At 41.3% G+C, this 14,221-nt stretch overlaps 2 protein-coding genes across 5 annotated transcripts; one reads left to right on the forward strand and one right to left on the reverse strand.

The window, feature by feature from the left end:
• Window positions 1-1,171: 1,171 nt before the first annotated feature.
• LOC124074846 (forkhead box protein H1-like) lies at window positions 1,172-2,491 on the forward strand. The gene is made up of 3 exons (XM_046418159.1): window positions 1,172-1,531; window positions 1,631-1,726; window positions 1,832-2,491. The coding sequence occupies exons 1-3, from the start codon at window positions 1,388-1,390 to the stop codon at window positions 2,474-2,476; spliced, it is 885 nt and encodes a 294-aa protein (XP_046274115.1). The 5' UTR covers window positions 1,172-1,387; the 3' UTR covers window positions 2,477-2,491.
• Window positions 2,492-4,233: 1,742 nt separating this feature from the next.
• Window positions 4,234-12,924, reverse strand: LOC124074736 (catenin beta-1-like). 4 transcript variants are annotated; one of them, XM_046417948.1, is made up of 17 exons: window positions 12,757-12,924; window positions 11,717-11,766; window positions 11,023-11,232; window positions 10,663-10,913; window positions 10,083-10,321; window positions 8,326-8,527; window positions 8,063-8,207; window positions 7,764-7,867; window positions 7,436-7,570; window positions 7,027-7,230; window positions 6,756-6,914; window positions 6,524-6,643; window positions 6,247-6,397; window positions 5,997-6,118; window positions 5,746-5,806; window positions 5,296-5,491; window positions 4,234-5,187 (listed from the first exon to the last, which is right to left on the reverse strand). In XM_046417948.1, the coding sequence occupies exons 2-16, from the start codon at window positions 11,727-11,729 to the stop codon at window positions 5,301-5,303; spliced, it is 2,307 nt and encodes a 768-aa protein (XP_046273904.1). In that variant the 5' UTR covers window positions 11,730-11,766; window positions 12,757-12,924; the 3' UTR covers window positions 4,234-5,187; window positions 5,296-5,300. The 4 variants fall into 4 exon arrangements, with proteins under 4 accessions (XP_046273904.1, XP_046273905.1, XP_046273908.1 ...); XM_046417949.1 differs by having other exon boundaries at window positions 12,748-12,900; XM_046417952.1 differs by lacking the exon at window positions 12,757-12,924 and adding an exon at window positions 12,457-12,604.
• Window positions 12,925-14,221: the final 1,297 nt, after the last annotated feature.

Below are 14,221 nucleotides of genomic sequence, written 5' to 3' on the forward strand. Positions count from 1 at the left end.
CAGCATCCAGTCTTTTGAGTTGCCTGATGAGTCTGTGATTTGAAACGTTTTCAGAGGCTTCAGTGCCACCTAAACAACAACAACAAAAAATTAACCTATGATAACACTAATAAGACTTCCACACCTCATCTGACCTCAGTTTGCCTCAGAAACATCAAAATCTCAGAATATTTCAATTGTTTTAGCCAGATTCTTAGACAAAGAGAATTAGTTCTTTGTGAATAAATTCCCTTTTATCTACGGAATGAGAGATTGGAAATACGACCTGTTTAACAAGCTGTCCACTGTGAGTGACTACAATACCGACTGACACTGCAAAGGAAAGGAGATTAGCAAAATCAAAGGAGATTAGCACTTCAATGCGGCACATGTTAGCACTAAATGACACGTTTTGTTTGTGCTCATCTCATATATGAAGAATCTCCAAGACAATTCATGTCTGTAATGTGGCAATATGCTGATTTGTCCATTACAGATTGTACAATATATGATGTTTGTAGAAATGTATGTATAAAGACGACAAAAATAAGCAATAAATTGAATAAATCATAAATAAATAAATACAGGTTTCAATTCAATAGCACCGTAAGGGTAATTTAAAAATGCATTCACAGTGCTGGCCTTAAGCAGTAAACCTATTCACAGAAAAAAAAATTATTGCAAAGCAAACTGAGCAGCTATCTGGTTTTTATATGAATACAAGAGTGCACTTACAACAACTTCAGACTGTGTTATTTCATTTTTAGTGAGCAACGGCAGAAATGTCTCCTCCTCTAATGTGAAGAAAGTCTCAAAATATCTGGTGGGTTGGAAGGACTCATTGACTTTTGAACAACATCATCATAGTTTTAAAAGTTAGAGACAAATCTTGTAAAATCTTTACATTTGGTCTAGAATGTGCTTAATCTGCCCTTTGCTTTAGCCAGTTCAGCAAAAATATTTTTGTATATGTTACTCTAAAGGAAGCCTCAGAACCACAGAAAACTGCCCTCAGAAGACATTCAAATGGATGAACACACAAATAAAATTCTAAGAGTTAAAGATGCCATGTTAGTCTTCATTTTAAAGTCTGGATAAATTTACTATTAAGGAGAACAAAAGGCAGATCAGACTGTCAGAGCGTCCATACAGACATGCTGATGAACTTTTGGAAATGGACTATTACTGTGATGTCTGGCTCCACCCCCAGCAGTAACGGCTCATCTGCTTATCAAAAGGTCCCCATTAACCTGCAGTGCACACCCTCTGATGTCCTATTGTCCCAGCAGGACTCATATTCACAGCGGACACCTTCAGGTCCACATCTGACCTCGGTGAGCTTGTGATCACGCTGCTCTGTGTGGGACTGGACTCCTCTGACTCTCCAAGGAACAAGAAGCAGAGCAGGATGGAGGAGTTTGGAGCTTGGCTGCCTCTCTTCGTCCCAGGCAGCAGCTCTCAGCAGCGTCTGTTCAGGAAGAGCGCCACCTACCTGGCTAAGATCGCTGTGGTCCTGCAAGACGCTCCAGACAAGATGCTCACTTTCACGCAGGTAAGAAAGAGTCAGAACATTTGCATGAACTGTCTTTAGGAAAGCTACCATACAGACCATTCATTTTGAAACCTCTGATTTCAACTTGATGTTTTCTAGCTGATGGACAGACTGGCACCACTCATTTGTGAAGACAGAAAATCTGTTGAGAACAACATCAGAGTCTGTTTATCAACCAACAAATGTTTTGTCAAGGTAAGTTTTCATTCCAAACCTCCTGAGAGTTCATATGATTCCATTATTGTTATGAAAGGAAAACCATCAGGTCTGTCTCTAAACACCTTGTGTTGTGTTTTTCAGATTCCAGTGGTTCCAGGCTCACTGGACAGTAAGAGAAACTACTGGAAACTGGACCCCACTCAGATCACGGCAAAGATGGTTCGTCGTCACTTCAAAGGAATCCTGCAGCTCTTTCCTGAGTTGGCCTCCAAAGTGGAAAGTGAGAACACGAGCAGACCATCAGAGCGCCGCTCAGCTCTCCGCTCTCCTGAACCTGCAGCCTGCAGAGCTGTTCAGATCAGATGTGAGGTGAAGTTCAGCAGTCCTTTCTCCATTGAGTCCCTCCTGAAGAGAGACGGCCCCTCTGCTCAGGCTCCCAGAGCTTCTCCTCTGTCAGGTGTGCCGGTCAGAGCAGAGCAGCGGCCTCAGTCCACACACGGACCAGTTGGGACGAAGAGGTGCTTCAGCTGGGACTCTGAAGAGAGCCTCCTCCTTCGATCTTCAGCTGATAGTTCCCCCATCTGCTCAGCAGGGGGCAGCACACACCACAGACTCGGTGCTAACGGAGCTGCTAAGCCCATGAAGAGGATGCAGGTGTACACGGAGGCCTCATTCCCTGAATACACAAGAGCCAGTGCTGCTTCTTATTTCACCAGCCCACACAGCAGTTACATCACTTACTCTGTACCCATGTTTACCCACGATGCTCTCTGTCTCTGGCTATAATGTGCGATTTACCTGACATACCAGATTTCTGGAGCACTTTTCAATAAAATATGAAAAGAAACTGAGCTTGTTTCAGTAGAGAGGAATTCTGCTGCAAATTTGCCTCATGACTTTAGGCATTTGCTGTCATGACTTACACCTCTTTTTTCACTACATCAAATCAAGTTTTACTTTCTAACAATCTGTACCTTCAACACACTGATCACCATGTTCAGCCTGTTCAAAACTTAACTCAATGAGTTAAGTAAAGTAATAAGAGACTCTAAAATACTCTGTTACATTCTGCCACTGCTGCTCCTTTATCTGTGTGAATATGGTGGTACATTTCCATATGAGACAATTCTGTCTGGCTCTGTGGTTTCTTATTTCAAACAACACAGCACATGCTGAGATAAGACAGTATTACTTAAGAATCCACATCAATTGATGCATGTTTACTTTGTTTCAGCGAAGCACTCCTGCTGTGTGATCACTGAGCTCAGATGAGCTGAAAATCACCGGAATGTTGCCCAAAAGCTTCCACTTAAGGGCGTCATCGAACAGCATTGTCCTTGTTTAATCGTCCACATTCCAGTGTTTGTCACCTCGTTCATTACAGCTGTTGTCTCTGATGGTGATTTCTTTGTGGAAGAACAAACCTTTATGCATCTACCTAATATATATCAGGTTTTCTTTAAAAGATGAATAAATTGGAATATAGTGAAGTGTAAACATTTCCACATAAACCTGCAGGTTTGTTTTGTTATGTACATTTATTCTCAGTGATTACATGTTAATGAGATTTTGTATTAATAAATTAGCCTGAAATTTTCACCACCTGACCAGGTGTTGTAGGTTATGGTGAACTTAATCAGTATTACTCACGTTACAACCAGAAACCCATCCATCATGCCTTGGCTCTGTCAACACTGAGTCTGTGGTGTGTGCTGCCCCCTGCTGATGAATTCTCAATCAGAGGGGTCTGTGCAATAACTGGAGGTGCAACGATTGCGCATGAAATATCCTATCTCATTTGAGCTGTTGTCAAGTTACTGGTAGTAATGAGTTTAGGTTTTGTATTTGAAATATAGGTTGCTCATTAAATTGCTCTCTGACATCTTTTGGCAGTGAATAATGCTTTCAAGCTAAATCCTTTCAGGACAATCAATAGCACTTTTATTGGCCTTTCCTTGTTGCTTAATACACATTCCCTCTATATCCCCTACACAGTCTGTGTGTGACTCAAAAACAGCTGTTACAGCTTTATACTTTTTATTTCAGAAACTGAGCTCTACTCACTATTAGCTCTCAGAACTTGAATCTGTGATCCATCTTTACATATATAAAATGCAGAATAATTTTAAATCTTTTAAAACACATTTACCAGTGAAGAGGAGAGCAGCAACCTTCAATACATTAGTGAGAAGTATGTTAGTCATATTTTAATGCACAAGCTTATTTCAGTTCCTCAGTCTCAGTTCAGCAGTTTTTAATATCCACTGTAGTTGCCAAATGTGCCACAATTCCAACGTGTGTACTGCAGATTTATTTTGTTGATATTTTCTTATACTATCCAACTGGCGTCACCCTTCAACTGATGAGGGGCAAGTATTCGACAAAAATATAAGAAATACTAGTTGAATTAATTTGAAGATAGCGTTCCACAATTTCACAGGCCATGAACTGCATTCATTTCCACGTCACACTGCAGGAGCTTGTCCGTAGAAAACAATCACTATATGACGTGGTTGGACAGAAGACACAAAACAGAGACTGAATGAAATAAAATGCCATTTTATTGTTCAGCCGTGTCATAACCTCGTCTCCAAAATAAGCACAGCAGGACTACAACTGGTTCATCAAACTAGCTACCCTTGATAGCACATAAAACTCGGTTTTATTAGACCACCAATGATAGAGTTAAAGACTTTTCTATCAGACATCCAATGATAGCATACAAAATAGTTGTTAACCTACCAGTGATACTGTATATAAAACACTTGTCTCTAGATTTATCCCCAACCCACCCGCAATTTCACCCATATCCCTCTTTAGAACATTTGTGACACTGACATACTTTATGCTTAAACAAGCACATATTAAGAATGCATAATTCTCCATTTTTGAGATTATAAAAAAAACTACACAATGTTACACTTTAAGTCAGAGTACAATTCAACTGATTATTAGTGTTCTACACATTCGGCCATAAACCAAAGGAACATTGTATAATATCACTATAACTTAACACTACATGTAATATACGTTTTAAAAAAAAAATTACAAATGATTAGCATTGAAGAGAAAATGAAGATGGCTAGTGCGAAGGCAAGCTGGGTCAGTACCATAACAGAGAATGAGTAATACAAAAAGAAATAAAAAAATAGAATAAGAAAAATAGAAACAAAAACTGATAAGAATACAGGCAAGGCTAAAACATATGTGTTTCAAACTTTTAAGATCCACCTCATGTGCACTCATCCATTTAGGTAACCTGCTCCAAGACCTCCATTGTGTGATTCCACATCTCTCTGATACTCTAACCCATGTTCCCCCTGCCCACTTCGACTTGCTTTAACATTCCAGTGGCAACCATCTTCTTTGTTTTCTTGTGTCAGGCACTTTCCAAGACCCCTTGTTCCTCTCTTTACCTTCAACAACTCTACAGGCCAATCATAATGCTGATTCAGACAATACAGGCCAATCACAATGCAGGTTCTATCAGAATACAACTGCAAAAAGACCACAGGATAACATTTCCAATCAATGTGTTGTTATTTATATACATCAATAATGCATTTTCTGTGAGCTTATAAATTTTCTGCAGGGGTCTGTCTTACCAATCCTACAGGTCGGTGTCAAACCAGGCCAGCTGGTTGCTGTCCATCAGGTCCTGGGTGTGGCCAAGGTCTGGCAATGGATCAGTATGGTGACCCAGGTCCGGCAAAGCGTCAGCATGGTAGTCAGCACCTTGCATCATGGGGTCCAAAAGGGAGTCCTGGCCGTAGCCTGCGGGGTAGGTTCTGTAGGCTCCATCTGAAAGGAAAAAAAAAAACCCAAAAACTTAAAACTGGTGCAAAGGCTCCGATCACACTTACACAGTATAGAATAATTGCGCCCCTCCCCCGTCAGCAAATGAACAGTGATTCAATACAGCTACACTTTATTTTTTTTCTTTCCCATCAATCAATAGAGACCACAAATCAGATGGTTTTAAATAACAAATTCCATAAAGCAAAGGAAGAATAAATAAGAAAGGGATTTCATCAGTGTTAAAAACAGGCACTTACCATCCTGCCTGTAAGCCAGAGGGTCTCCCTGAGCTCCCATATCCAGTCCCAGGTCTCCAGTCTATAAAAAGACAAAACCGTAATGAGTAAATCTGACATAAGCCAGCCTGCATGGTGGAGAGTGGATGCCTTTTCCCCAATTCTGTAGTACATGACTAACTGTATATGGTATGTACTATAAAATACTGATACTAAGTCCAATAAATTTGGTTGCTTTTTCAGTGTGAACACACCAAAAAGCGTGTGCATACCTCGTTCCAGGCCATAGGCTCAGTTCTGAACAAAGAGCTGGTCAGCTCCACCGACAGACGTTTCTTGTAGTCCTGGGGCTTGTCCTCAGACATGCGGAACAGGACAGCTGCAGCATAGGTCGCTACAGACAATGCAGAAAAACAACTCATGTAAACAACAGTGCACACAGGTAGTGTCGGCGCAGACAACACTCAGACAATCAGAAATTTATAGTTACATACATTTATACATTTGTGCATGTATACTCACCCACTCCCTCATTACGGGAATGCAGCAGCTCAGTGAGGGGTGCGGTGGCTCCTTCAGCTTCGATTGCCTCTGCAGCTTCCTTGTCCTGAGCCAGTTCACACAGCACACCTGCTGCCACACGCTGGATATTCTCCACTGGAGAATACAGCAACTGGGGATGGCGAACAGCAAAGAGGAAGACTACATTTAACACATCATACATTAAATACACCTCTGTGCAGCTGATTTGTGACTGCAGAAGTTTGTTTCCATAGTAAGGCTGGCGATTTAGTTTTACCTGGACAAAGAGTGGAATGGTGTTGAGCCCTCTGATGACAATTCTGTTGTGGACATCCCGGGCCAGGATGTGCAAAGCTCCCGTGCAGCCTTCCACGATTTCTTCCATACGCACACCCTCCTGGATGCATTTGAGTTTGGGAGGAAAGGAAATCATATGTAAAAAGAAAAAAAACAAAACAAAACTTACAAATGTTAAAATAAAGAAAGCTTGTGGGGGCTTGGTTACACACCACAAACTGTTGCTGGTTGCCTCCCATGCTGGTGCGCCTTTGGGTGTCCTGGTGAGCCCTGACAAGCAGTTGTACCAGTCGGGGAATGGCTCCCTGTTCGCGCAGAGCACTGTGGTTGGCTGGACAAAGAGCCAGATTACGGATCAGACCAACTGTAGCCTGGATAGAGGGGAAATAAAACATTTCAGTTAGTTGGAATGAAATCCAGTCAATGATGCCACTACATGCAAGATCCAAAATGATGTTAGTCTAAGAAAACGCTGCTAGTGACCTTGATTAGTGGCCAGTGGGATGGAGGGTGCAGTAGTTTGACCACCACAGGCAGGCCGTAATGAAGGCGCACGGCATTCTGGGCCATCTCAGCATCCTGATGACGGGAGGTCAGGTGACGCAGGGCACAGACCGCTGGCTCTGTGATGTCCTCTCTGTCGCCGGCTCTGAGCACTGTTCGCACCAAAGCCTCAATACCTCCAACCTGACAATAAGATCAATCAGCAGATCATGTGTTACTACATTAAAAAAAATAAGACTGCAGACAAAGAATTTATATCAGAATACATAACATACACTCCACAGAGACAGAAAGATATACAGTAATGTACAAAGGCTGATAATGTCAAGTGTCTTGGCTTCTAAGACACAAAAATGAATTTACGAAAAAGTTGCCGTACAGTACTTACCTGGCAGACCATGAGTTTGTTACTATAGTTGTTGCAGGTCAGGTTGGAGAGGATGCCAGCAGCACATGTCACTACATTGATGTCATCACTTCCCAGCAGCTGAACCAGGGTCCCCAGGAGACCCTCCATTCCCTCCTGGAGACAGCAGAGGATGGGTTGAAGGGACAAATGAAAACAAATGAGCAGAGGAATTAAGGAATTCTAAACAATTTAGCATTTTATTCTCTTTGTTACACATTATGGACATTTAACACATTGAGTTAATCCTACTGAACATTACATTACATTAGTAACATTACATTACATTTATATAGAGCATTTGCCGTACCTGTTTAGTGGCAGCATCCGAAAGATTCCTCAGAGTCCAGAGACAGTTCTGGACCAGTCGCTGGCTGGGGTCTGTCAGGTGAAGCCCCAAGGCTTGCATGCCTCCTACATACACAAGTCAAAATACAACAAGCATATTCATTACATCAGAGGAATTTCCCCTTTGTAACAAACAACAAACCAGAAATTGTAATAATGCCCACAGTTGTAGTACAAAGAGTTGACAAAAACATTTCGATTTATGTATATTTCCCAGCATTGTGTTTCTATTCTATTTCTGTAGTATGAGTATGTACATACCAGCTTCTACAATTGCAGGCTTGTTGCTTGAGCAAACAGAGAGCACCTTAAGCACTCTGCTTGTGGTCCACAGTAGTTTCTCGTATGTGAAGGTCCTCATGATGTTGACCAGGGCCTGGGGACCACCGCTGGCCAGAATAATCAGCTAAAACGAAGACAAGTTTAGTTATGCTATGAACTGGTACCAGCAAAGTGGAGTGAGTAGACATGCGAGGGAACTAATAAATATAAATGGATGTGAAAATAAGCAGACGTTCCAACACCTTGCTTTCCTGGTTGCCATATGCCAGGATCTGCAGGCAGTCAGTAGTGATTGCCAGGAACTTGACGTTGGTATTGGACAACAAAGCCACCATTTTCTGCAGTCCTCCAGCAAGGCGCACTGCCATCTTTGCCCCCTCCTGATGCAACAACAGGTTGTGGAGTGTGGTGATGGCATAGAACAAAACACTGTCCACCGGTGAGCTGGAAAAATACACACAAAATGATGAGACAACTTTAGCAGGGAAAGCTATGGTAGCATGATATTAAAAAAACTTGACATTATGGTGCATTATACATCTGGAACCAAACAGAGAAAAAGAGAATTAGGTTGGCTTTTTTGTTGTGCATCAGGAATTTATGAAAAATACCATGTGACATGTAAGACCAGCAAAGAAACTTGGCAACTGCACATCAATACAGTAAAGCATGCTGTCCACAAACAACAAATGTGCTGATCTGACCAGCTGATCACAACTGCAGACATCTAAAAATTACTGCTGTTTCTTTGGAGCACCACTACAGCACTCAATATGCTCAACTGGTCCTTGATTGTTGGATTATTAGGGCAGAAGAGGTGCAGAAGCACAACAAACAAATTGAATTACTTAAATTTTGGTTGAAACTTTAAAGTGACTTCATAATGTAGACCACCACTACACTGGAGAGGTTTAAAAGATTACAATTTTTCCATATAGTGTGGTTACATAATCCAAATCCCGACAATGTAGGCAAGGTAATCTGACTAAAAACCATTACCAGCATCTATATAATTGCAATCACAATGCACATAGCAAACTTTTTTAAATTTTGAAATAATGTCCTGTAAACTCTAGACAAGCTATGAATTTTTCCATTTGCAGCATTAAAACAAAATATTGCAGTTAAGAGTGTATCCATCAAATGCCATGTTGCTAGCAATAACTCATCTTGCATTATTTACAATACATCATCCAACGAAGAGCGTCATGAACTAAGTCGTCTAAGCCACGCCGCCATCTATGTGGCTACATCATGCTATTAGTTTGTTCACACAGCACGGGCCTGCGAGTCAATACAGTCATGCAACTTTTATGAGCAGAAGTAAGAGGAAATTAAAGACTGCGATCTGTACAATTTGCTTAAAAAGTAGATTGCAGACACCTTCAAGACTGTCCACCTCAGCTACATGCATTCAAACCACGGAGTTGTTGTGATTGTTAAGGTGTGCTTCTCTGTGCAGGTGAGTTACCTATCAAGGCTGATGCTTGCTAAAAGATGTACCATAAACACTGTTTGACTTTATTTGCACTTGACTTAGAAGTGCTGGAATATGCTGTTGCATTTTTTTTTAACTGTGACCAGCCTTTACCCATAGCACAGAGTGAAAGAAAGAAAAAAGGAGAGGCAGAAGGCGAGACTTTGTGTGTCATGCAAATGTAAACATATTTTTGTTCATTTGTGGCAGTCTCATATAGGCTTGAAATAAAAAAGAATGTTACAAATATGTGTTGCCAATAGGATGTAATAACTTTAGGACCTTTAATGAAGCAGTGCAATTTTGTGTACCAAGGGAGGGAGGGAATTTATGGCAACTATAAAAAAAAAAAACAAAACTCTTTGTCATCAGATTCCTTGCCAACAAACTCTCCGTAAAAACCACTCTTAGACAGCCTCTGTGCATTGTTCTTGCTAGCTTCAAACCATTTGTATGTGTGCACACTGATGATCTCCTATCACATAAGCAGTAAAGAGCACCACATTTCTTTCGGTTTCCTACCCCAGCATCTTGACCAGTGCAGGGATGCCTCCAGACTTGAAGATTGCAAGGAGCCCCTCACGATGATGTGAAAGGTTATGCAAGGTGCCAGCAGAGCAGCGAGCAGTCTCCACATCACCAGTGTTCTGCATGGCACGAACAACAGCCGAAACCATTTGCGGGGAACGCATGAGGGCATGACGCGATGCCTCCTTCTTTGACAACTGATGCACCATTACAGCTGCTTTATTCACGACAACCTAGGAAACAGACAATGTTAGGGCTACACTGCTAATTACTTACAAGACATCAAATATTACTTAGAAAGTATCATTTGTAAGGGTATAACAATTCTCCAAACCACAGTTTGGTTCACTTATTTTTTTATTTTTATTTGTTTCTAAGAGACGAGAAGGGAATCCAATTCGAGGACAAGCGTGTTTTTCACAGTTTTTGTCCTTTTGAAGACTGGACTGGCAATAAACAGTGGAGTCAAGAGACACAAGTCTGTGAATGTTTGTATTGAGGCCTTGGTCTTGGTTTCAGAATCGTTTCTCCCCTACATTGTGTGATCTGAGAATATAACCAGTTGTACACGTACTTGGTCCTCATCGTTGAGCAGTTTGGTGAGCTCAGGGATGGCACGAGTTGCCAGCTCAGCATCATCTTGATAGTTAATGAGGTTGACCACAGCATGCTTCAGCATCTGAGAAGGCTCTGCCAAGCGCTGCACTGCTGTTGGGTGGGCAGCATCCAGCTGGGTGGGAGGGATCTGGATTCCCTCCTCCAAGGTCTCAGGGAACATGGCAGCACGCACACGCTGGGCCCGGGTCATGGCATATCCCTCAATGTCTGACAGTAATGCAAAATGACAATTGTGAGATCATAGAAATTTGTCAATCTGAGGTTTTGGCATAGCATTTATGCTAGTGTAGTATGATAGAAATCAGTATTTGTTTACCTGTGCCCTCAGGAGTGAAAGGCTGGTTAAACTCCCAATCATAAAGAGTAGGATCATCCTCCTCGGCATCAGGGTTTCCCTTGCCACTCAGAGAAGGGGCTGTGGTGGTGACTCCAGACTGAATGCCTGAATCCAGGTAGGACTGCTGCTGCCACTGGCTCACTGCAGCCTTGCTGTCTCCCATTGCCATGTCTAACTCCATCAAATCAGCTACATATGAAGGGACAGAAAGGAGAAACACAAGGAATGACTGATGCAATCTTATAACATTGGTAATCTTGAGTTAATGAATATAGTTTTCAGAAAAATAAAGATGGATACATGAAATTAGTAAAAAAAAAAAAAAGTAAAAAGTAATCTTTTTCAACAAATTCAGAAAAGTGAAACATAAAGTTAGGGAAATGGTTGTGCTTCTCTATTCCCAGTCCCCTTAGCATGCAAAATTCAAACTGCTATAACAATTCCTAGACACCTTTTTTCCCGGAAGGAGAAACTCAGGTGTAACAAAAGGCAAATTATAATTACTTGGGATACCGTGACATGTGCTCACCTAGCTCACATTTTTCCAGTTTCTACAGTGCCTCAAGGCTTTTCAGTACAAGGGTTAGAGAAACTCTTAAATACCGACATAAAAGTCAAATTATCAATAACCGTATCAGCATAATAAAACGTATCAAAGTTTTTTCATACTTACACTGGGTAGCCATTGTTTTTGCCTGCCCTCGGCCCGCACAGCAGTTATGTCTGTAAAAAAAAAACACAAATGCACAGGGGAAAATGAGACAACTCGCACTCAGTCCTGAGATTTTGCTTGCCAAAGTCAAACCTAATCGTAACGTTTATGCATTTCTTCTACGTGGTCTCAATAATAAATCCGTTGTCTTCTGTGCTACCTGAGCCAGCTCTTTATGATTCAGACGCTTGTTTGCCTTGCTAACGTAGCTATGAGGGGAAATGCCGAGCCTCCACCTCCAGCCGAGGCGGTGGGTATTTCCAGGCCAGCATGAACACAATTCACCATTCAGCGGCAAATAACATCAAAGGCATATTTCTCCCCCTCCCCCCTACCACGGCCAAGTTCCGACCTCGCAGCTAGGGTTTCCAATGAGAGAAACTACCCCCTCCGCCCCGCAATCACTTCCATGACTCCGCCTGTGGGTTAAACTACGAGCATAACTGGCTATGCAATCACAACAAAAAACCCAGATAACTGTATACACTGTATTAATCACCAACATGCTGTTTAAGCTTATACCTCAAGACCGAAACGCTAGCGTGTACTAGCCACCACTGCTAGCTAACAGGTTGGCTAGTTTACCTTGAAAGCTCGCTAGGCTAACCTAACGTGCCTTGCTAACCCCTCCGCTAGTTAGCTAACTAGCTAACATAAACAAACACCGTTTAGGACTTCAAGCACAAAGTCTAAGTTGTTACCACTTGTTCCGAGGTTTGACCAGTGTTAGAAATCATTACTGTTACGAATCAGCTGTTCGTTGGAATCCTGACTTTCAAGCGAACCATCCAAATTTTTCTTCTGGTTTATTTAGCTTAGCTAATAAGGACGTATGAAAAGTAGATCCAAGTACCACCGTACAAAACCTGCTGTGCTGCCAGCCAAATCAGAAAACCCCACCGGAGCCCCCTCCCTGTCCAAAGATGATTTCTCTGGTGAAGCAAACATTGACGCGCTGTGAATCCGATGTATAATATATGTAGTAAACATACTATCGTTACCAGAGTCGAGCGGCTCCTCCGTGATTCTTGTCGGAGAAATTTTCTCCTTTCTCTTGGCTGAAAATAGGGAAAGGGCTGCTAGGTGAACCACCCGTAGAAGTCCGAACCACACCCGCTGTTGCTCCGCCGAAGATGTTGCTTCCGCCTGTGCGATCGAACATCAAGATGGCGAAGGAGAAAAAACAGTATTCTGCCGCACTAGAAAAAATAGGGCGCCATTTTAACTACAGTTTCAGCATGGAAACTGTTACTACTATACAACTATATTATAGTTCGTGCCAGTTATTAATATATTTTTATGTTAAGAGCAGTTGGCCATTTTTTTACCCACGTAAATGAAAGATGTGTGATATGCTGTAGTAGAGGGGAGGGTGAGGTGCATTCATTAGAACGGAATGTGATTCATGAGCTGTGATATGATGGAGGGGTTTAATTAGCATGCAGTTAACTCAGAAACACAAACATTTCCCCTAATAGCTCTGTTTAGTTCATTCATTTATCTTAATTCAGTAAAGTCATAATTTGACAAATGTGAAGGTTGCTTGTCAACCATTCCACTCATCAATATTTCACACACTTGCTAAACACATAAAAACAAAATTACACAAAATTAATAAACGTAGGACGCTGCTGAATGTCATTATAAAACATTGACACGATGAAATATAAATCTTGAAAACAAAACTTTTGTCATAAAAGAAACATGCAATGGCCACAATGACATGATAATATGTTGTATGTGGTTTAAATGGCATTTGGTCATTTGTCGCTATATTTGCTTTTGTCGCGACATGAACTGCACAACTTGTGACAAAAACTGTGAGTTCAATTCATTTCTAATCGACTGAAGACTGACAGCAAAACTCAGATATACTGGGTTACATGCAGGCTACTTTGTGTGTTTTTAAGAGACATAAAACATCATGTCAATTCTTGAAATTGTGTAAAATTTCCATTCTGAGCAAATAATCTTAGGCTGACTGTAATCAAATTATAATGCACCTGTTTAAATACAGTGTGATATTTAACATCCACTTAAAAACATCTACTTGTGCATGTACTACAGCTTCTTAGCATTATATACACGCAAGCTTCACTCCAGTTGCAGTTCACCTTGATCAAAAGAGAAAGTACCATTCATGTATAGTGCATGATCTTGTGTCTGATGTATGCTATAAACTAAACAATGTCAAAGTCCAACATGTCCCTACAGAGGTTGTTACTGCAAGAAATGAAAAAGGAAACTTATCATCATTTAATATGCAACAATAATCAATGGGGGCATTTTATACTCGTATCTCAAAGTGACAGAAATGTGAGGTAGGCTAATGAAGTAGCACAGAGTAAAGTAAAGTAGTATAAATAATATCAGAGTGAGAGGATAGCAACAAGACAGACCACATGCTGCCAGAGAAAATGGAAGTGTGATAATATATTTTTTCATACACTACTTAGATGAATCTAT

The sequence above is a fragment of the Scatophagus argus genome, chromosome 17 (assembly GCF_020382885.2).
Source record: "Scatophagus argus isolate fScaArg1 chromosome 17, fScaArg1.pri, whole genome shotgun sequence".
NCBI lineage: Eukaryota > Metazoa > Chordata > Actinopteri > Scatophagidae > Scatophagus > Scatophagus argus.